The sequence below is a fragment of the Salmo salar genome, chromosome 23 (assembly GCF_965601325.2).
Source record: "Salmo salar chromosome 23, fSalSal1, whole genome shotgun sequence".
NCBI lineage: Eukaryota > Metazoa > Chordata > Actinopteri > Salmoniformes > Salmonidae > Salmo > Salmo salar.
In genome coordinates, this window is record NC_138313.1 from 11,125,600 (window position 1) to 11,148,254 (window position 22,655).

General features: G+C 41.9%; 1 protein-coding gene across 1 annotated transcript in view; it reads left to right on the forward strand.

Annotated features, from left to right (window-relative positions):
• The window catches only part of LOC106584045 (uncharacterized), a 188,904-nt gene that overhangs the window by 112,936 nt on the left and 53,313 nt on the right, over positions 1 to 22,655 (forward strand). The window contains exons 25-31 of the mRNA XM_014168854.3: positions 3,181 to 3,234; positions 5,538 to 5,591; positions 10,907 to 10,960; positions 12,351 to 12,404; positions 20,121 to 20,174; positions 20,366 to 20,410; positions 22,354 to 22,398. Of these exons, the coding sequence (XP_014024329.3) occupies positions 3,181 to 3,234; positions 5,538 to 5,591; positions 10,907 to 10,960; positions 12,351 to 12,404; positions 20,121 to 20,174; positions 20,366 to 20,410; positions 22,354 to 22,398 (360 nt within the window). The remainder of the gene's footprint in view (positions 1 to 3,180; positions 3,235 to 5,537; positions 5,592 to 10,906; positions 10,961 to 12,350; positions 12,405 to 20,120; positions 20,175 to 20,365; positions 20,411 to 22,353; positions 22,399 to 22,655) is intronic.

Genomic DNA, 22,655 nt, shown 5'->3' on the forward strand with positions numbered 1-22,655 from the left:
GTACTACACCTCCACCTGTCAACGACACAAGTTGTTCTGCTTCCACGAGCACATCCAATGCTAGCATCAGTAATTCTACATTTGTTGTTAGCCTAGCTAGCATGGACACTGACAGTTGTGAATCTGATGCAGCCTGGGAAAGCAACGAACAACAGACAGGGACGTTGGACCATCGAAGAGGCACAAATATAATGAGAACTACATTCATTTGGGGTTCACTTACACTGGGAGTAGTGCCTTTCCTCAGTCACAGTGTGTTATATGTGTAAAAGATCTATCTCACAACTCGATGAAACCTTCACTCTTGCACAGACATTTAGAAACAAAACAAGCCAATTTGAAAAATAAGCCACTGGAGTTTTTTGAGTGAGAATTAAGGATACCTTTTGAGTAGGTAGACATGTATAAAATCAACAGATAACATTAATAAGAAAGGGCTAGAAGTGTCTTATATGGTGAGCTACCGAGTGGCTAGGACGGGCAAGCCCTATACCATTGTGGAGGACTTAATTATTCCTGGTGCCGCGGATATGGCTGGGACAATGCTGGGGGAAAAGGCCAGAAAAACTATACAGACAATGACTTCATCAAACAACACTGTTTCACGATGCATCAGTGACATGGCAAGAGATGTTTTGAAACAATTACTGCTTCGCATACGAGCCAGTGAATTCTATGGGTTACAGCTGGATGAGTCAACAGACGTGGCGGGCCTGGCACAGCTCCTGGTATACAATTGAAGTCGGAAGTTTACATACACTTAAGTTGGAGTCATTAAAACTCGTTTTTCAACCACTCCACATTTCTTGTTAACAAACTATAGTTTTGGCCAGCGTTTTAGGACATCTACATTGTGCATGACACAAGTAATTTTTCCAACAATTGTTTACAGACAGATTATTTCACTTATAATTCACTGTATCACAATTCCAGTGGGTCAGAAGTTTACATACACCAGTTGACTGTGCCTTTAAGCAGCTTGGAAAATTCCAGAAAATTATGTCATGGCTTTAGAAGCTTCTGATAGGCTAATTGACATCATTTGAGTCAGTTGGAGGTGTACCTGTGGATGTATTTCAAGGCCTACCTTCAAACTCAGTGCCTCTTTGGTTGACATCATGGGAAAATCAAAATAAATCAGCCAAGACCTCAGAAAAGATTTGTTGCAGACCTCCACAAGTCTGGTTCATCCTTGGGAACAATTTCCAAACGCCTGAAGGTACCACGTTCATCTGTATAAACAATAGTACGCAAGTATAAACACCATGGGACCACACAGCCGTCATACCGCTCCGGAAGGAGATGCATTTTGTCTCCAAGAGATTAACATAATTTGGTACGAAAAGTGCAAATCAATCCCAGAACAACAGCAACGGACCTTGTGAAGATGCTGGAGGAAACAGGTACAAAAGTATCTATATCCACAGTAAAACGAGTCCTATATCGACATATCCTGAAAGGCCGCTCAGCAAGGAAGAATCCACTTCTCCAAAACCACCATAAAAAAGCCAGACTACGGTTTGCAACTGCACATGGGGACAAAGATCGTACTTTTTGGAGAAATGTCCTCTGGTCTGATGAAACAAAAATAGAACTGTTTGGCCATAATGACCATCGTTATGTTTGGAGGAAAAGGGGGGAGCTTGCAAGCCGAAGAACACCATCCCAACCGTGAAGCACGGGGGTGGCAGCATTATGTTGTGGGGGTGCTTTGCTGCAGGAGGAACTGGTGCACTTCACAAAATAGATGGCATCATGAGGTAAGAAAATGATGTGGATATATTGAAGCAACATCTCAAGACATCATTCAGGAAGTTGAAGTTTGGTCGCAAATGGGTCTTCCAAATTGACAATGACAAGCATACTTCCAAAGTTGTGGCAAAATGGCTTAAGGACAACAAAGTCAAGGTATTGGAGTGGCCATCACAAAGCCCTGACCTCAATCCTATAGAAAATTTGTGGGCAGAACTGAAAAAGTGTGTGTGAGCAAGGAGGCCTACAAACCTGACTCAGTTACACCAGCTCTGTCAGGAGGAATGGGCCAAAATTCACCCAACTTTTTGTGGGAAGCTTGTGGAAGGCTTCCCGAAATGTTTGACCCAAGTTAAACAATTTGAAGGCAATGCTACCAAATACTAATTGAGTGTATGTAAACTTCTGACCCACTGGGAATGTGATGAAGTAAATAAAAGCTGAAATAAATCATTCTCTCTACTATTATTCTGACATTTCACATTCTTAAAAGAAAGTGGTGATCCTAACTGACCTAAGACAGGCGATTTGTACTAGGATTAAATGTCAGGAATTGTGGAAAATTGGGTTTAAATGTATTTGGCTAAGGTGTGTGTAAACTTCCGACTTCAACTGTATATAGTGTACGTGGTATATTATTGCGGGAGAATATTGCGTTAACGGGCCTAAGATCACCATGCTCAATGCCATGTGTCAGCTGGAGTGGTGTAAAGCTCGCTGCCATTGGACTCTGGAGCAGTGGAAACGCTTTCTCTGGAGTGATAAATCACTCTTCACCATCTGTCAGTCTGACGGATGAATCTGGATTTGGCAGATGTCAGGAGAATGCCACCTGCCTGAATACATAGTGCCAACTGTAAACTTTTGTGGAGGAAAAATAATGGTCTGGGGCTACATCATACAATGGCATTCTAGACAATTCTGTGCTTCCAACTGTGTGGCAACAGTTTGGAATTAGATTTTTCGATGAGCAGGTGTCCATATACTTTTGGTCACATAGTGTATATGCCTCTCATTTCTTTATCTACAGCAGTGTGTAGCCTAGGAATATGGCTTGTGAATACTGTGAAAGGAATGTCTGTTTTTATTGCCTTGTTCATACAACCCCAAATTAGCATTTGACATGATTTGCATTGCCTCATTACTTTTTAGCAACATAAAACATTGCATGTACTAATTAATTACAACTGTTGACTTTAATGTGCTCAAATTTCATTGAGGGATTTCCCCTGGTTCCTTAATTGTAATTTCCTTTTACAAGCATGTGATTGCAGTGCTTTCCCCATCCTTACATCACCATTACATAGTTATCTATGACCTCTATGAAGATACTGATGGGTGGGGATCATGTCTCCTCTAATAGACATACTTTACCCGGATGTTTGTATACTATTGATCTCTCTCTCTCTCTCCCTCTCTCCTTTGCAGGGTCCAGCGGGCCTGATCGGGATGTCAGGGGGAGTAGGAGAAGCTGGTGAAAAGGTAGCATGTTTTTTTTAGGGCCATTAGGCTGTCAAAGTAGACTTAGACGTCTACAACAATAATATCACAAACATCACCCAGCCATTGCTGTGTTCCTACTGTCTAGATTTCAACCTTCCCAAGTTCTCTCATGTCACTCCGCACACTCCACTGGCTTCCAGCCGAAGCTCGTTTCCACTACAAGACCATGGTGCTTACCTACGGAACAGAAAGAGGAACTGCCCCCCCCCCCCCCCCCCACCCCCACCTTCAGGCTATGTTCAAACCCTACACCCCAACCCGAGCCACCTCTAGTCTCTTGGCAAAGAGAAAATAGATAAATAACCTGGACTGGCACTTGCACTTAACCCCCCCCCCCCTTTCTAGTTCCGACTCTACTGATAGCTACTTTATTTCAGTAGCTACCTAGCTATTTTAAGATGAATGCACTAACTGTAAATCACTCTGGATTAGAGCGTCTGCTAAATAACTCAAATGTAAAATGTAGATTTCAGTAAACCAACCATGCATGCATCTCAATCTCACACATTGAAATATAACTTGCAATGTAAAGTGGTCTTTTCCACTTTGTGGCAAAGAAAGCAAATGTGCGCGCGCACACACACACACACACACACAGACACACATACTACACACACACACACACACACACACACACTCACACACATACTACACACACAGGGCTGGGTCATAAGTGAGTCATTTTAAGTGCTGATGCTGTATGACGAGAGAGACACCATCGAGGCTGTTTCCCCAACTAGTTCCTATGCTGAAAACCAGTGGTGGTCGGTGCCGTTTAAGATGAGGGAGGATTATTTTTTTTCATGAGCATGGCCTTATTTCTATTACAGCATGTTGGATGACTGTCATTCATATTCCATTCACCCAGTTCAACGTAACATCGATAGCGTTAGGCTACTACGTGATACTCACATTTTCCCTGTACCCATCATGAGGTTGCTACAACCTAACCAATGAATGAAAGTTTACTTTCATCGAGAGAACTTTGAGTAATCAAGGTGACAGACAGTGACACGTTCAATACCGCCTCGCACATATCTAGCTGATCTAGGGTGTAATCATTAGTCCACCAGTTGCAAATGAGAGTTTCTATTGGACAAATACAGGTATGTTTATCCCCGTTTCATTCAGTTTAAGAAAAGTTTTTTAACGGAATCGACGGAATGAATACACTCGCAGATCACACGCTAACACAGTTCACTTTCATAGCAGCCACATAAAAACAGCATGATCACTTTGCTCGTTGTGTATATAACTCCTTCTCGCAACTATGTACTCGCTCTCCTCACCTTTTCTCCTCAACTTTTCCCTTCGCTTGTGGACTTCAGTGCACAACACATCAGCTGTCTGTGACAAGATGAAAACAACTTTCCAAGTCAAACCTTCTTATCATGACAGCTAACCACTACACACAGCCTTCATCGTTGTCACCTCATAGTCAACATACTGTAGCTACTAGAACTAATGCGTTAGTGAACCAGCTACAATCATGCAGTACAGTGTACTGTTTAGCAATACATTTATAAAAGCAAAAGCTTACCTTGACTTGGAAGAGTTCCAGAGTTGGATAGGCATAACCAGCTAGCTAACTTACTGCAGTATCCTCCTCTGTTTGATCATATGGTGCAAACTGAAAGTATTTTGAAAGTTACATATCTTCAAAACTTCATTGCTGACTAGCAAAACATTCTGGGTCTATGTCAAGAATGGACTAATGAAATAAATACCAAAATATCGTTTTTGGGTGGAGTTTTCCCATAGATTCAAGGCCTGGGTTTAAGAGCTGTAAGTGCAGCGTTAGGTGGTGAGCTTTGATAGTTTGATGTATGAAGGTTAATAGTAATAATAGTTATACATGTCTGAATTATAAATGTGTTTTTTTGCATTTCCCAACTCTCCCTGAGAGTGGGGTCACAGCCTGAGTCTGCTATTGGGGCGGCAGGTAGCCTAGTGGTGGGCCAGTAACCGAAAGGTTGCTAGATTGAATCCCCGAGCTGACAAGGTAAAAATCTGTCATTCTGCCCCTGGTTAACACACTGTTCCTAGGCTGTCATTGTAAATAAGAATTACTTCATAACTGACTTGTCTAGTTAAATAATAATTTAAAAAAAGATCAACGGTGACCCTGGAGCAGATTCTTTTTATTTTTTTACCTTGGCAGCTCAGGGATTCGAACTTCGGCTACTGGCCTAACGCTCTAACCGCTAAACTACCTGCTGCTCCGTTGAGGTTGGTTCAGCGGTTAATGATCCCTCTCCTTTCCTGTGTCTTCTGTTTCTCAGGGAGGCCGTGGTCCTGCAGGTCCATTGGGTCCTCCTGGCGAGAAGGGGTCCGGGGTAAGTACCGAACGTCTACGTATGCACCACTTAGCGAGGGTGTCTGGAACTGTTGCGCTAGTGGCATTGCATGTCTGTGAATGATGTAGTTGTGGTCCATCTCTGAGTAGGAATGCTATTTCATATCTTTGGCTTTCAGGCCTGACTACCTGTCGTAGTGTTCCGTATACTGTCATTGAGTGATTCTTCACAAAACCAGGACACTGAAAAACATGATTTGTTGGATTTTCACTAAATTGAAACTATGGAATTGTCATTTGGGAGGAAGGATTGTTGACATACTTTTAATTACAAATGTCAAATATATGATGAATAATTAACCAAAGTTGGCATATTTATGACATTTTGGCTTTACCCAGGCCAATATAATTTTTCATCTGTAGGTGCTACAAAGCAACAATGTCTGTCATTTGAAGGTTTACAGCTTGCTCTGTTGTATGAGTAGTATTTTGATTTCGATACAAAAATTGTATATACAGTACCAGTCAAACTTTTGGACACACCTACTCATTCAAGTGTTTTTCTTTATTTTTACTCTTTTCTACATTGTAGAATAATAGTGAAGACATCAAAAATATGAAATGGCACATATGGAATCATGTAGTAACCAAAAAAGTGTTAAACAAATCAAAATATATTTAGCCACTCTTTGCCTTGGTGACAGCTTTGCACACTCTTGGCATTCTCTCAACCAGCTTAGTGAGGTAGTCACTTGGAATCCCTTTCAATTAACAGCCTTGTTAAAAATTAATTTGTGGAATTTATTTCCTTCTTAATGCATTTGAGCAAAGAGAAACAACAGTCCATCATTACTTTAAAACATGAAGGTCAGTCAATCCATAAAATGTCATTAACTTTGAAAGTTTCTTCAAGTGCAGTTGCAAGAAACATCAAGCACTATAATGAAACTGGCTCTGATGAGGACCGCCACAGGAAAGGAAGACCCAGAGTTACCTCTGCTGCAGAGGATAATTCATTAGAGTTACCAGCCTCAGAAATTGCAGCCCAAATAAATGCTTCACAGTGTTCAAGTAACAGACACATCTCAACATCAACTGTTCAGAGGAGACTGCATGAATCAGGCCTTCATGGTCGAATTACTGCAAAGAAACCACTACTAAGGACACCAATAAGAAGAAGAGACTTGCTTGGGCCAAGAAACATGGACATTAGACCAGTGGAAATCTGTCCTTTGGTCTGATGAGTCCAAATTTGAGATTTTTTCGTTCCAACCGCCGTGTCTTTGTGAGACGCAGCGTAGGTGAACGGATTATCTCCACATGTGTGGTTTCCACCGTGAAGCATGGAGGAGGAGGAAGTGTGATTGTGTCGGGGTACTTTGCTGGTGAAACTGTCTGTGATTTATTTAGAATTCAAGGTACACTTAACCAGCATGGCTACCACAGCATTATACTGTGATACGCCATTACATCTGGTTTGCGCTTAGTGGGACTATCATTTGTTTTTCAACAGGACAATGACCCAACACATCTCCAGGCTGTGTAAAGGCTATTTGACCAAGAAGGAGATTGATACAGTGCTGCATCAGATGACCTGGCCTCCACAATCACCTGACCTCAATCCAATTGAGATGGTTTGGGATGAGTTGGACCGCAGACTGAAGGAAAAGCAGCCAACAAGTGCTCAGCATATGTGGGAACTCCTTCAAGACTGTTGGAAAAGCATTCCAAGTGAAGCTGGTTGAAATAAAACATGTTTAACCTTTATTTAACCTGGCAAGTCAGTTAAGAACATTCTTATTTACAATGACAGCCTACCCCGGACGACGCTGGGCCAATTGTGCACCGCCCTATGGGACTCCCAATCACGGCCGGAAGTGATCCAGCCTGGATTCGAACCAGGGACTGTAATGACACCTCTTGCACAGAGATGCAGTGCCTTAGAGTGTGCAAAGCTGTGTGCAAAGCTGTAATCAAGGCAAAGGGTGGCTACTTTGAGGAATCTCAAATTTAAAACATATTTTGATTTTTTTAACACTTTTTTTGGTTACTACATGATTCCATATGTGTTATTTCATAATTTTGATGTCTTCACTATTATTCAACAAAAATAAAGAAAAACCCTTGAATGAGTAGGTGTCCAAAATGTTGACTAGTACTGTATATATGAATATTGAAATATATGAACATAACTATTGAAAAAAAGTACATTTTATTTGTCTAAGTTCTCAATATTAATGTTGAACATAATATACTATTTGAGCATATCAAAGTTCCAGAGTAGGTTCTCTGCTAGTTATGGCCCATTTTATACAGAGCAATTGGCATAGGAGGAAATGTAAACAATCACATGGCTCTCCTTTCACTTGTATCATTGCACATCTTGCAAATTACTAGAATGCTCACAACTTGGATCATAAAAGAGATCCAACTGGAACGTTGATATTCCCCTAGAGTATATTATGTTCACCAATATATTGAACAATTTGCCAAATCAACAATTATTTATTTTCAATATTCATGTTTATATTTTTCAATTTTCATAAATGACTTATTTTTTTTTTAATGAAATCAAAATACTACATATTACAAGGCAACCCGTAAAGCTTAATTTGACACCAATTGTTGTTTTGTAGCACATACAGATGAAACAAGATGGAGTCTTAAAGGAGGCCTGAGTAAGGCCAAAATGTTACAAATATGCCAACTCTAATATATTATTTCTCAATTATGCTTTTAAATACAAATTTCAAATATATGTCAACAAGCCTTCCTCCAAAGGATCATTCCATTGATAAAATGTTCTGAAAATCCCCAAATGCTTTGTATTTTTTTTCCTGGTTTCGTGAGGAATTACTCAATTGGAGCCTCCAGATTCTTAGTCAGTCCTGTATATTGTTAGTATGAATGCTGTGTTCCAGCTCTTCCCCTTGGGGGCTCTGTGAATGATCTTCTCCTCTGTAGCTCTGACCTGTAACTCTCTGTCTGTGAGTGCTCTCCTCTGTCTGTGACCTGTGTCTCTGTCTCCCTTTGGTTATGTCCTGTCTGTCTGTGATCGCTGTAGTGGAGCTGAGCTCTTTGAGTGTTGTACTGTTCTGTTGTGTATGTCTGGAAAAAGAGACAGAGAGAGGGGCTGGCCCATGTCATGTCCCTAGCTGGCCTACGGCCTGTGGTGGACAGATAGACAGACAGGTCCAGGTTTGTGGATATGGTCCCTTTCCTGTGCTCCCTGCCTGGCTGGCTGGCTGGCTGGCTTGCTCCCTGGCTGGCTGGCTGGCAGCAGCCCATTCTGTCCGTCGGATAAGTGATGGTGGCCCTGGCCAAATCTTCCTGTCCTGTAACACAGCCACACTTCAGAGGACCACAACCACAAAGTCAAGGGCTTCAGGAATAATTCAGTGTTGATGTCAACCTTCTTTTCTAACATTGTTTTGTTTGGAGAAGATGGGATGGAGTTTCTCTGTAAAGATTATCTTGCTGAGCTCAGCAATTTTCTGTTAGTTGACTGTTGCCATACTTCTGTACAACGTTGGACACACACTGCTCCCTGTACTAACCAGAAGTCGTGGTCCTGTTCTTTACTCTTGTTGTGACGCTCTCTGGCCTTAGTTTGAGCTTAGTGCGCTGAAGGGGAGACGCTTCTCAATAAATCAAGGAAAAATGACATGGCCCCAGTCCACTAGAATGAACATCTTCCTTTGCATATGTATTTCTGCACATATAGTTGAAGTCGGAAGTTTACATACACCTAAGCCAAATACATTTAAACTCAATTTTCCACAATTCCTGACATTTAATCCTAGTACAAATTCCCTGTCTTAGGTCAGTTAGGATCACCACTTTATTTTAAGAATGTGAAATGTCAGAATAATAGTAGAGAGATTGATTTATTCCCAGTGGGTCAGAAGTTTACATACACTCAATTAGTATTTGGTAGCATTGCCTTTAAATTGTTTAACCTGGGTCAAATGTTTTGGGTAGCCATCCACAAGCTTCCCACAATAAGTTGGGTGAATTTTGACCCATTCCTCCGGACAGAGCTGGTGTAACTGAGTCAGGTTTGTAGGCCTCCTTGCTCATACACACTTTTTCAGTTCTGCCCACAAATGTTCTATAGGATTGAGGTCAGGGCTTTGTGATGGCCACTCCAATACCTTGACTTTGTTGTCCTTAAGCCCTTTTGCCACAACTTTGGAAGTATGCTTGGTGTCATTATCCATTTGGAAGACCTATTTGCGACCATGCTTCAACTTCCTGACTGATGTCTTGAGATGTTGCTTCAATATATCCACATCATTTTCTTTCCTCATGATGCCATCTATTTTGTGAAGTGCACCAGTCCCTCCTGCAATAAAGCACCCCCACAACATGATGCTGCCACCCCCGTGCTTCACGGTTGGGATGGTGTTCTTCGGCTTGCAAGCCTCCCCCTTTTTTCTCCAAACATAACGATGGTCATTATGGCCAAACAGTTCTATTTTTGTTTCATCAGACCAGAGGACATTTCTCCAAAAAGTACCATCTTTGTCCCCATGTGCAGTTGCAAACCGTAGTCTGGCTTTTTTTATGGCGGTTTTGGAGCAGTGGCTTCTTCCTTGCTGAGCAGCCTTTCAGGATATGTCGATATAGAACTCGTTTTACTGTGGATGTAGATACTATTGTATCTGTTTTCTTCAGCATCTTCACAAGGTCCTTTGCTGTTGTTCTGGGATTGATTTGCACTTTTCGCACCAAAGTACGTTCATCTCTTGGAGACAGAACGTGTCTCCTTCCTGAGCGGTATGACGGCTGCGTGGTCCCATGGTGTTTATACTTGCGTACTATTGTTTGTACAGATGAACATGGTACCTCCAGGCGTTTGGAAATTGCTCCCAAGGATGAACCAGACTTGTGGAGGTCTACAAATTATTTTCTGAGGTCTTGCCTGATTTCTTTTGATTTTCCCATGATGTCAAGCAAAGAGGCTCTGAGTTTGAAGGTAGGCCTTGAAATACGTCCACAGGTACACCTCCAACTGACTCAAATGATGTCAATTAGCCTATCAGAAGATTCTAAAGCCATGACATCATTTTCTGGAATTTTCCAAGCTGTTTAAAGGCACAGTCAACTTAGTTTATGTAAACTTCTGTCCCACTGGAATTGTGATACAGTGAATTATAAGTGAAATAATCTGTCTGTAAACAATTGTTGGAAAAATTACTTGTGTCATGCACAAAGTAGATGTCCTAACCGACTTGTCAAAACTATGGTTTGTTAACAAGAAATTTGTTGAGTGGTTGAAAAACAAGTTTCAACTGTACTTCACTTTTCTCTCTAATTGTCTGTCCTTTATTGTGGTTTCTCTTTTGGTCCAAGGGGTATCCAGGCTTACCAGGAGGTCCCGGTGCCTTCGGTTTGCAAGGCCCACTTGTAAGTGTTCATCAACTTCACTAGGATATGAACTGTGTTTGGATCCCACTTTATAGAACGTTTGGATGGTTTATTCTATCCTCCTCATCCCCTCAGGCACTCTCTCTCTGTCTCTCTCTTTCTCTTTCTCTCTCTGTCTTTCTCTCTCTTTGTCTCTCTCTTTCTCTCTCTGTCTCTCTTTCTCTCTCTCTCTCTCTCTCTGTCTCTCTCTCTTTCTCTCTCTTTCTCTCTTTCTCTGTCTCTCTCTCTCTTCCTCTCTCTTTCTCTTTCTCTCTCTTTCTCTCTCTCTCTCTTTCTCTTTCTCTCTTTCTCTCTCTCTCTCTTTCTGTCTTTTTCTCTTTCTCTCTCTCTCTCTCTCTCTCTCTTTCTCTGTCTCTCTCTTTCTCTGTATTTTTCTCTTTCTTTCTCTTTCTCTGTCTCTCTCTTTCTCTTTCTCTCTTTCTCTCTCTTTCTCTCTGTCTCTCTTTCGCTCTCTCTCTCTCTCTCGCTCTCTTTCTCTCTTTCTCTCTCTTCTCTTTCTCTCTCTGTCTCTCTCTTTCTCTTTCTCTTTCTCTCTCTTTCTCTCTGGGTCTGTCTTCCTCCCTCCCTGTGAGTGCTCACTTGTGGGAGAAGAGTAGTTATATTTTCCTCCTCTCAGTTGGGCTTGTGACACATATAAATGATTAACTTAATTGAGTGAAGAGATGAAATACATTGACTCCCCTGATTCCTATTTAATCTCTGGTCTAAGCTATCGTAAACACTTTAATTGTGGGATTAATATGAATACTTAAATCGAGTGGGAAGCTTTGTCATGAATTATATTTTTCCATCGCCTTGATTTGCACTATTAACACTTAACATTTAACTGAGTAATTCAATATCAATTAGCCTCTTTCCCACATTAAAGTCTGGCCTTCCGTAAAGACAGTTCTTCACTAGACTGATTGTTAAACAGCACTGAATAGCAGCTTATTTCCTCTTGCTCATTTGGACTGTCTGTAGGCGACCGGGTAGGGTTGATAGATTTTATATACAGTAGATAGACAATGCTCATTTAGCCTCATTTAGTCAGTATAAACACTCTGACTTAATACAACATCCTCTGCAGCATCCACATCCATAGCTGGACGATCAGATCACACACCGTGTGATCAAGAACAGGTGGAATGTAGATGATCTTCTGCTCCATTTCAAACAGAAACAGTCTGAATTTCTATGTAATTGATTGGATAACGTCTCACCTGTGACCGTGCAACTGAATTAAACGGTCATGAATTCTCTTGAAGACATTCAATAACAATCTCTCTCTCTCCAACCCCTCCCCATCGCTCTCTATCTCTTGCCCTCTCTCTCTCTCTCTGTCCACTCTCCCCCTGCCTCCCTCTTTCCATCCCTCTCTACGTCCCAGGGTCCTCAGGGGCAGAGGGGTACACCAGGGGTCCCTGGGTCAAAGGGCAGAAGGGTAAGAGAGCTCTGTTTTTGCCGCCATCCACTCTGTTACCCCCCTCTGTTCAGTTCTACCTGATGAGTCATCCGTAACGATGTGAGCTATGATGGACAACTGGAGCCTAACCGTGATTTAACCATAAACCCTAACCCTGAGTTTCCTTCATCAAACACCAGTGTAACGTTTCATCCAAGAACAGTTCATCTGAAGATGAGAGGTGAGGGTGATTAAACAGCGTGTGTTTATTCTTCACTGGGACTATGATCACATTATTAGACGCTGACAATTGTTTTACGAGCACCGTAAAGAAGTGAGTCAGAGATTACAGGGCTCAGGCGTTAATGTCGAGCTGGTGAGACATCTTGTGGCCTGAAAGGAGTATGGCACTTACAGTACATTGACATAGTACTGTACATAGCAACCATGGACTTGACATATTTGACATGATCAAAGCTAATGGAATCTTATGATCTGTGGTGTGAGACTGCATAAGATAGCCTGTCTTTCAGCAGTAGTATCACTGTTGTTAACTCTAAATCAGTTGACTGAGGGCTTTTCACTATACTGTAACCCTACGTAGGCAGGGACTTCTACAGAAGATTACTGTGTCTGTACTAGTCTGTGGGTAGAGATTTATTAAAGTGCGATGTTGTAGACGTCTCCCTTGTAGATTCCTACATTTACTGTAAATCCTTTCACAAGTGATGGATGGTTTAGACCAGCGTTTCCCAAACCTGGTCCTCCAGTACCCCCAACATTACACACTTTTGTTGTAGCCCTGGACAAACACACCTCATTCAGCTCAATGATGGCTTGATGATTAGTTGAATCAGGTGTGCTTGTCCAGGGTTACAATAAAAATGTGTACTGTTGGGGTACTAGAGGACCAGGATTTGGTAATCACTGGTTTAGACTACTGTGTCGAGGGTGTGAGGTGACTGGGTACTCTGCGTCAGTGACTACATTTACATTTGAGTAATTTAGCAGACGCTCTTATCCAGAGCGACTTACAGTAGTGAATGCATACATTTCCTACATTTTTTCTCTGTACTGGTCCCCCGTGGGAATCGAACCCACAACCCTGACGTTGCAAACACCATGCTCTACCAACTGAGCTACACGGGACTAGGTAGTAGAGTAAGTGCCTCTGCCCGTCCGTGGTGCCAGTGTGCCAACCAGGTGGGTGGTGCCAGGGGCCAGTCCAGTCGGTGCCATGGCCAGTCGGTTGCAGTGTTCCATCCAAATGTGCATTTATATCAGCAGACAGAAGTAAAGAGGACATGCTAACGAGAGACGCAGAGTTCCCAGTCACCACGCACTCACTTTCACTGTGGTCCGCTAGCACTCTCCCTTCATTTTTTATCCCTCAGTCTTTCCTGCTCTCTCATCGTCTCCTTCTCCTGTCTCACCTGAAGCACACAAACAAGATATATTAATTCCATACCCAGCAAACATGACCCCATTGGCACCATGTGGGCATTCGGAGAGCAAGGTGGGCATGGGCTGGCTTCCATTAAATAGTACCCGCAAAACACCAGTCTCAACGTCAACAGTGCAGAGGCGACTCCGGGATGCTGGCCTTCTAGCCAGAGTTCCTCTGTCCAGTGTCTGTGTTCTTTTGCCCATCTTAATCTTTTATTTTTATTGGCCAGTCTGAGATATGACTTTTTCTTTGCAACTCTGCTAAGAAGGCCAGCATACCACTGTTGATGAGACTGGTGTTTTGCGGGTACAATTTAATGAAGCTGCCAGTTGAGGACTTGTGAGGCGTCTGTTTCTTAAACTAGACACTCTAATGTACTTGTCCTCTTGCTCAGTTGTGCACCGGGGCCTCCCACTCTTTCTATTCTGGTTAGGGCCAGTTTGCGCTGTTCTGTGAAGGGAGTAGTACACAGCGTTGTACGAGATCTTTAGTTTCTTGGCAATTTCTCACATGGAATAGCCTTCATTTCTCAGAACAAGAATAGACTGACGAGTTTCAGAAGAAAGTTTTGTTTCTGGCCATTTTGAGCCTGTAATCAAACCCACAAATGCTGATGCTGCAGATACTCAACTAGTCCAAAGAAGGACAGTTTTATTGCTTCTTTAATCAGGACAACAGTTTTCAACTGTGCTAACATAATTGCAAAAGGGTTTTCTAATGATCAATTAGCCTTTTAAAATGATAAACTTGGATTAGTTTATACAACGTGCCATTGGAACACAGGGCTGATGATTGCTGATAATGGGCCTCTGTACGCCTATGTAGATACTCCATTAAAAATCAGCCGTTTTCAGCTACAATAGTCATTTACAACATTAACAATGTCTACACTGTATTTCTGATCAATTTTATGTTATTTAATGGACCAAAAAAATAGCTTTTCTTTAAAAAACAAGGACATTCTAAGCGACCCCAAACTTTTGAACAGTAGTGTATAGTTTCATTTTTAAATTAATATTTCTCAAAACAACAGATTAAACGTATTTAGGCCAAGAGATCCGTGGAATAAGTTTAGAGGGTGTAATAAAATACAATACAATGTAATATTATTCATCTACAATTTATGTTCTTAACAAAGGGCAACATGGCCTTGGGAAGCTCACAGGAATATTGGTATCCACAGTGCTCCACCAAATATACATTTTTCAATGTAATAATTATTGTGATCCCCAATGATTATATAGTTTTACATAAATGCACTGTAATTTAAAGCTAGAATCATTAGTTGCTACGTGCATTTTTTACCTATTGAGTCTTGAAGAATATAATTTAGAAATGCCTCAGGAGCTTACTTTAACTGTTGTACCCCATCAGAGCCCAAAATATAAGCTTGTTTTACTCAATGTAAACAATGTAAATGTAAACAAACAGTGTATAGCCTCAAAACATTGGTAAAACTATACTTTTTATATCAGTCCTTGCATCCATAGCTGTCTATGAATTTAAGAGTGGTTACAGTTCTCCAGTTGTGGAATTGCAGAACATTAGCTTGAAAACTGCTAAATGTTTTATCCGATGCCAAGAAGTGGGCCTTTAAAACGTTTGCTGTTTTAATCTCACTCGCGTTATGAGGGGGTCCCTGATGAATTTCCTATTACAAAAGGGTTCCCGCTGCCAGAAAGTAAGAGAACCCGACAGCCCATACCAAGCCCAACACAGGCTAGTTTACAACAGCCAAACCCACACCACCCAGTTTGAGGCAGATTAAAATATTTGGGGTCATGGTTTGCATTTTAGATATTTATCAGACACTCTTATCCAGATAGATTTACAGGAGCAATTAGGGTTAATTGCTTTGCTCAAAGGCACATCGACAGATTTTTCATCTAGTCAGCTTGGGGATTAAAACCAGCAGGCTTTCAGATACTGGCAAAACACTCTTAACCGCAACGCTGCCTGCTGCCAGTTCTTTTGTGCAACCTACTGAGAGTGTCGTTCCAGTTGTAGTGTTCTGTTGTGTGACGTTAAAATGTGTTATATTCTTGTACACTGCCAATTATTAAGTATTTTTAAAAAGAGTTAAATAAGTGCATATGACATATGAGAACCGTAGCCCTTTGCGCTCAAACCCGTATACGAGTCAAAAATGGCAGATTTGGGCACTGATAAACACCTAAATTGGAACGTAGTGGCTTTACAATAACATGCTATACATGACGTCAGAGCTGTGGCTCGGCGCTTCACAGTGCTGTATGGTTTTGTCTGACAGCTGTACTGAACTTGAGCACCTTACCGCGACCAGAAGTTGCCCAATCCCTCCTGCTATTTGGGCAAATTTGGCAAATGTTTTGTTGTCAGACTGATGCAAATGCTGTAAATGAAGAGGACTCGATGTATTTTGAAAGATGAGATGTAGAGGATTATAATAAATACCGTCATACAAGCAAGCCAAACACCCATGAGTCCAAATGTGCATATATGCATCAAATTAAATTGTAATAAATACATTATAGATAAATCAATTCCTATTAAATAAGGCTCATCTGCTCAATGTGGGAAGCCTAAATGGGGCAAATATTTTAGCCTGCATTTGGCCCACATCGTGCCAATGTGGGCATGTTTGCTGGGAAATGAAGGGCTTATTTCAGGCAAAGTGAGGGCTGCCCTCACCAGATATGGGCTGACCACACTGGGCAAATGCCTTGGGGGCCAACGTGGAGCGGATGAACAAAAGAGTTTACATGGGGCAAATATTTGAGCCCGCATTTTGCCCACATTGTGCGAATGTGAGCATGTTAGTTTGGTACAAACATTCCTACATAGGCTATGATTCTCACAAATGTTTCTCTGCTGACACACACTCAAAACACATGACACACACACACATCCCATTGACTGTATGCTCAGTGTTTACTATAAACCACACTGGCGTTGCCATGCGGTTGGTAGCATTTCTTGTTTTGTTAAGCCATACTATAGTTCTCCTCAATCACCCTTCATAAACAGACATGGCTAATAGACATATCTGATCTTTCCGTTGAATCACAACACACGCTACATCTAGAACACTACAGAACTTCTAGAACCAGAACACTAGAGTGTTTCGTTACAGTAAATGAGGAAAGTGTAGTGTTGGCAATGATTTGATTGCCCTCTGGTATTTTGGGAACATCTGTTCTGATATAAACATACATGACTGTATACTCCAGTGTTTATCGCTCGTGTACTACGGGCTAAAGTACTATACAGCAGCAAAGCGGTACAGCTCAGGTCGTTGCCAGTCTACGCCGCCACCTGGCCAATCTTACAGTTGTTATCTTAACCCTACTCATGGCCTTCTCTTATGGTTCACCCTCCAAGCTATAAAGACATAACGCCTGGGTGATACAATGTGGCACACTTGAATTTGGCCTAGATCAGGAAGAATCGTATTCCTTATGTTACGTTTACAATGCATTATGTCACAGTGTATGGTAGGACAAAGAGAAAGTGCATTCTAGGAATAGTATGTGACCCAGTAGGCTGGGAACATACAGAGGATCTCTGTATGTTCCTAGACTACAGGTAACTGCCAAAATAAAGGAAACGCCAACAGGAATATTTTACTTTCACCCCTCTTATCTCTTTCTCTCTGATTTATTATCCCTAAGAGCAATTAAGTCTGGGAAGATGGCACGCTTGGTCTCAGGACTGTGTTTTTTATTGCTCCGTTTGATGATCTTACATAACTATACAAGATATTACCTGCAGTCAAATAGTAGATATGACCCAGTAGTAACTACATGTAACTGCCAAAATAAAGGAAGCCACCAACATAAAGTGTCTTAATAGGGCATGGGGCACCACGAGATGCCAGAACAGCTTCAATGCGCCTTGGCATAGATTCTACAAGTGTCTGGAACTCTATTGGAGGGTTACGGCACCATTTTTCCATGAGAAATTCCATCATTTGGTGTTTTGTTGATGGTGGTGGAAAACGCTGTCTCAGGCCCAGCTCCAGAATCTCCCATAAGTGTTAAATTGGGTTGAGATCTGATGACTGAGACACACACACACACACACACACACACACACACACACACACACACACAAAACCCTTTAGCTCCTTTGAGACCCCTCTTTCAAAGTCACTGAGATCTCTTCTTCTAGCCATGGTAGCCACAATAATGGGCAACTGGGCATTTTATACTTGATCCTAAGCATGGTGGGATGTTAATTGCTTAATTAACTCAGGAACCACACCTGTGTGGGTGAAGTATAAAATACTGTATCCCTCCAGAGCCGCCCCTAGCCTTTTGAGGGCCATAAGCAAGATTTGGTTGGTGGGCCACCCCACCTCACAGGCAAAACATTTTAGTGGACCCCGTCTTGCTGCTATTCTATACATTTTGCCATGGGGCGGAGGGAAAATCTTAAAATTGTGTAACTTATTTCATGCAATTCTACACATTTTGCAAGGACTTATGCCATGCTAATATGATATCTCAGTGAGCGTGACTAACAAAATCAATGGGAGCCCCCTGGTGGTCAGGGCACGTGCCCTTTGTGCCCGCTCGGTAATTTGCCCATTATTGCTAAATTTAGATAGCTGGCTAGATTAATTTACCAATATAAAGAATTGTATCAGACATGGGCTAATTGACTGACTGTCAGTGACTGACAAAACATTTAGAAACTGCACCTAGTGTATTCTACTATTCTAACTCTCAAAAGTCAGTTGAGACCGCAACTGAGTTCCTAAAAAACTGGTCATGGGGGCCCCTAGGGGCCGGAGGCCCTAAGCAACCACTTCTGTCGCTTATGCCAAGGCCAGCCCTGTAAGCGTTTCCTTTATTTTGGCAGTTAACTGCATATGTGGACTATGAACTACAGTAGTACTATAAACTATTACCTGCAGACAGACAATAGCTAGGGGCCAATAGGTCAGTGTGACGCATAATCCTTTACCTCTTGACCTACTGTCTTTGTGTCTTTCAGTTGTCCTCATTGACCTCACAATGTGTAATATCGCTCGGCTATCTCTGGCTTTGATATCTCACTTGGCTCACTCAATTGACCAATTCAAGTAGGGGTTGAATTTGAGTAAGATTTAGTATTAATGATAAGTGTGTGTGAACTTCAACAGAGGCGTCTGTGCTAAGCCATATAACTGACTGGGCGAGGCTTTTGCAATAGTGCTTGTTAACTAACCTGAATGAGCCATTCACCAAACTGTAGCCTACAGCTTTAGGATCAAGTAAAAAAAAAAGTAGCAATTTCCAATTCAGCTAATTCAATTTATCCTTGCATTTCTCTCTTTTGATTTGGCCTGACTAGCGGTGGCTCTGCTATCATTTTGCTTGGCCTTGACAGCCAGGTGGACATCTGGCCGTGTATGATGGAGACCCATATATTATATCCACTCACTCACATAGCTGTGTTGAATAGTTTTATGAGTAAGAAAACACATATTTTGACTCTGTTTGACTTATTTTCCCGCTGTATCTTTGGCCCGAACCAAGGTAAATGTCGTGTGTAGCTTAGCAGAGTCCACTATAAGCAGACAGAGCGGCACAGTCCAGTAAAGCACACACACACACTTCTTAAGACTGAATGTGGCTTTTTACGTATAAGTATTAAGGACAGAGTGGGGGAGAGAGAGAGAGATGGGGTTGCTGGAAATCCCTACCTGTGAGGCAGGAGAGGAATGTTAGAACCTCAGGGAGTGACACAAAGAGGAACAGACACAACAGTCCAACCAGACAGGACTGGAAGAGCACAGCATCAAAGCAGCCTGGAGGGGTCTTATTTAAAGATGGCTATCTCCATCCTCTATCTGGGCCTGCAGAGAGGGATTGGTGCTTGGGAGGTCGGGGGGGGGGGGGGTTAGGTAATTACTCCCAGGTTGTGGATATTAAGTCTCTATGGAATTCCATGTGTTTAAAGAAAATAAAAAAGGCCTGCACAGTACACTGCTCCCATATGCTGCTCTCAACACCAATGCCCCTATGTATTTGATACTCCCTTTGCTCTTGCCTCAACCCCATTATTTTATTGAAACATTGTAGATGATTTGGTTAAACCCATATCCCATATTGTACACTACTAAGTAGTTGTGTGTGTGTGTGTGTGTGTGTGTGTGTGAGTGTGTTGCCTGTATTTACGAGTGCCGTTGTATGATGTGACCGTTGAGTGGTTTGTAAACAGAGTTGGTTACAGAGAGGACTAAGCTGTTTCTGTGTCATAGAGACCCGGCACACACACACACACACACACACACACACACACACACACAGACATGGCTAAGCAGCTGTGTTTCCGTATCATAGGGGCCGAGGGGTGCAGAGGGTCCACTTGGGGAACCAGGGCCTGAGGGCACCAAGGTAAACATTCTTTTAAACATATTCTCACCCTCCGAAGAATAACATAATGTATGTCCTCATTTAACCTACCTGAAAACCTTGTTCTGTGCACTTTGACCTGATTAAAAGTATCTTATTGCTGCCTCACTGAGATGTCTCTCTTTCTTTCTATCGCTCTCTCTCCCTCTCTATCTCTCTCTCTCTCTCTGCAGGGAGAGCAGGGTGAAGGTGGAAAGAAAGGGGAGCCTGGGTTCATTGTGAGTACTCTGCATTATTTTGGGGGTCACCTGACTTGAAGGAGTGAAGTGTTTACTTTCTGCCACACTTTCTTGTCCCCAGACCTAGCACAGGCCTCAAGAACGTGTCTGATTTTTATTTAACATCAGCAAATGTGTACACAACGTGTGTGTGTTTGTGTGTGAGTTTGTTCCTGTGTGTCACTGAGCATGTTTCTGCACATGCCTCTGTTCTTATACTGACTAGAGTGCACATGGAAAAGTCTCCAGGAGACCACTAAAAATAATTGAATCTCAACAGCAAGTCCTTTCTGGTTCACCTGACTAATGACAGGCCAGAATGAGACAGGGTTACTTCCTGTCACCCCTGCCTCCGAAATCATTCTACAGAACGGACCCCACTGTTAAAGGAAAAATTCACCCAAAACCACTCATTCCTTTAATTTACAGTGTTAAATAACACTAAAGAACAATATTTTTTTGTGAACAAATGTTTCATTTTGGCGTTATAATAAGGTTGGTAGCAACCTGGAAAATTGTTGTGGAAATCGGTTGCAGCTCAGGTCGACCACAAAATCCACAATGCAATGGTCTCTCTATGGGCCGGCTGGTTAGCAAACATTACTACACACAATAATACCAAAGACAATATCAGCATGTAACGTAGCTAGTTAGCTGTAAAATCAACCAAACACTATACATTTAGAAGTCTACAATCTCACTATGTTCAACCTGCAGATTGATGTGCCTCACAGAGTGGAGTCTGACATTCGCAACAGCAGATATACTTTTGAGGAGATGGGAAACGTTGCCCATGATACTGTAAGTCAATGGGCTGCGCGGTGCATTCTGGGCGATTCTGGGACAAGGAGCTCTATCCTTCAAGGAGTAAATGGGAGTGTATTGGGCTCTAGGTCAAAAACATTAGCACGAATTTCGTTAACAATAAGTACAGCATTACAAATATTTTCCAAGATAATTAACCATGCGATGCACACTGGAGTAAAGAGGCAGACAAATAGGAAAAATGTGCTAGACCCTCCGTTAAATTACACATTTCTCAAGGTAGGAATATCGCAAAAATATGGTCAATGGCTCATTTGTGTTGGAGCCATTGAAAAGAACTCCAATATATTAAACATATGTTATTCCTACATTTGAATAAAAAGGTTACCCTTGGGACGCTATGAGCTAAGGTTTAAAGTGCCGTTAAGATCTGTGTGGGAGATCATTACACTTTAAGGTTTTTATTTGCGGAGTGTGCCATTCTTCTGAAGGCTATATCAAGTTATAGTCAAATAAACAACCTCTTCCAGCTCACAGTGACGAAACCTGAGCTAAAGAGGAGGTAAAATAGGCCTGCTCTGTATTTTGAAAGTAATCACTGATTCTCTTTTTGTTTTGGGGGGGGTGAAAAACATAAAACAACCTACCCCCTGGCTTTATATTTTCTAGTGTCATTGTCTCCAATTAGGTTGGGGCGATTTCATTAAAACACATCCTGTATATTGGGTAGAGCCATTGGCTAAAACAGCAGACCCAAAGGTCGGATGGAGAGTCAGGGGAGGTACTTGGATGAATCTAGATGAGTGTAATGGTTCCTAACATAACGGACCAGTGCACTTGCAACATCTCTGACTCTTTGATGTCCCTATGTCATAATATTATGACCGCAAAAGGATACATTTCTGTTGAAAGTTGGACAATAAAGCATCTCTTCTAATCTATCTTTGATATCTTCAGTGGCATTTTCTTTTACAGAGGACAGTTCAGTTAGGAGCAGTAATGTTAATGGGTGAACTATAGTACCTCCACTAAGTTGTGGACATCCTGGACAATGGAAGACATTCATAAGACTTACATAATACGAAGAGGTGCATTTAGTCCACTAGGGATGGTACTGGTACACTCATCATGCAATTATCGTCCCTGACCCATCTATTCCATACCTTTTCCTCTTGCAGGGGAAAGCTGGCGGTCCAGGGGAGAGAGGTCTACCAGGGAAACCTGTGAGTACCTTGCATTCACCTATAGTATCTCCGTTTCCTTTGACAGGTTTGATTGAAAGGTTCTATAAGGTAAAGATACCTACCACTGTGAACAACAACACCACAGCTACATGAGACGTACTAAAAGTCCTGGCCCCATAAAGAAATTCCACTACAGCGTCCTACCTGTAATATAAGCCCTCATTAAAAAGGTGCACTAAAACAACAAGGTGTGTATAAAAGACACATTTGATTGACTAAAACAACCGAGAGTCAGA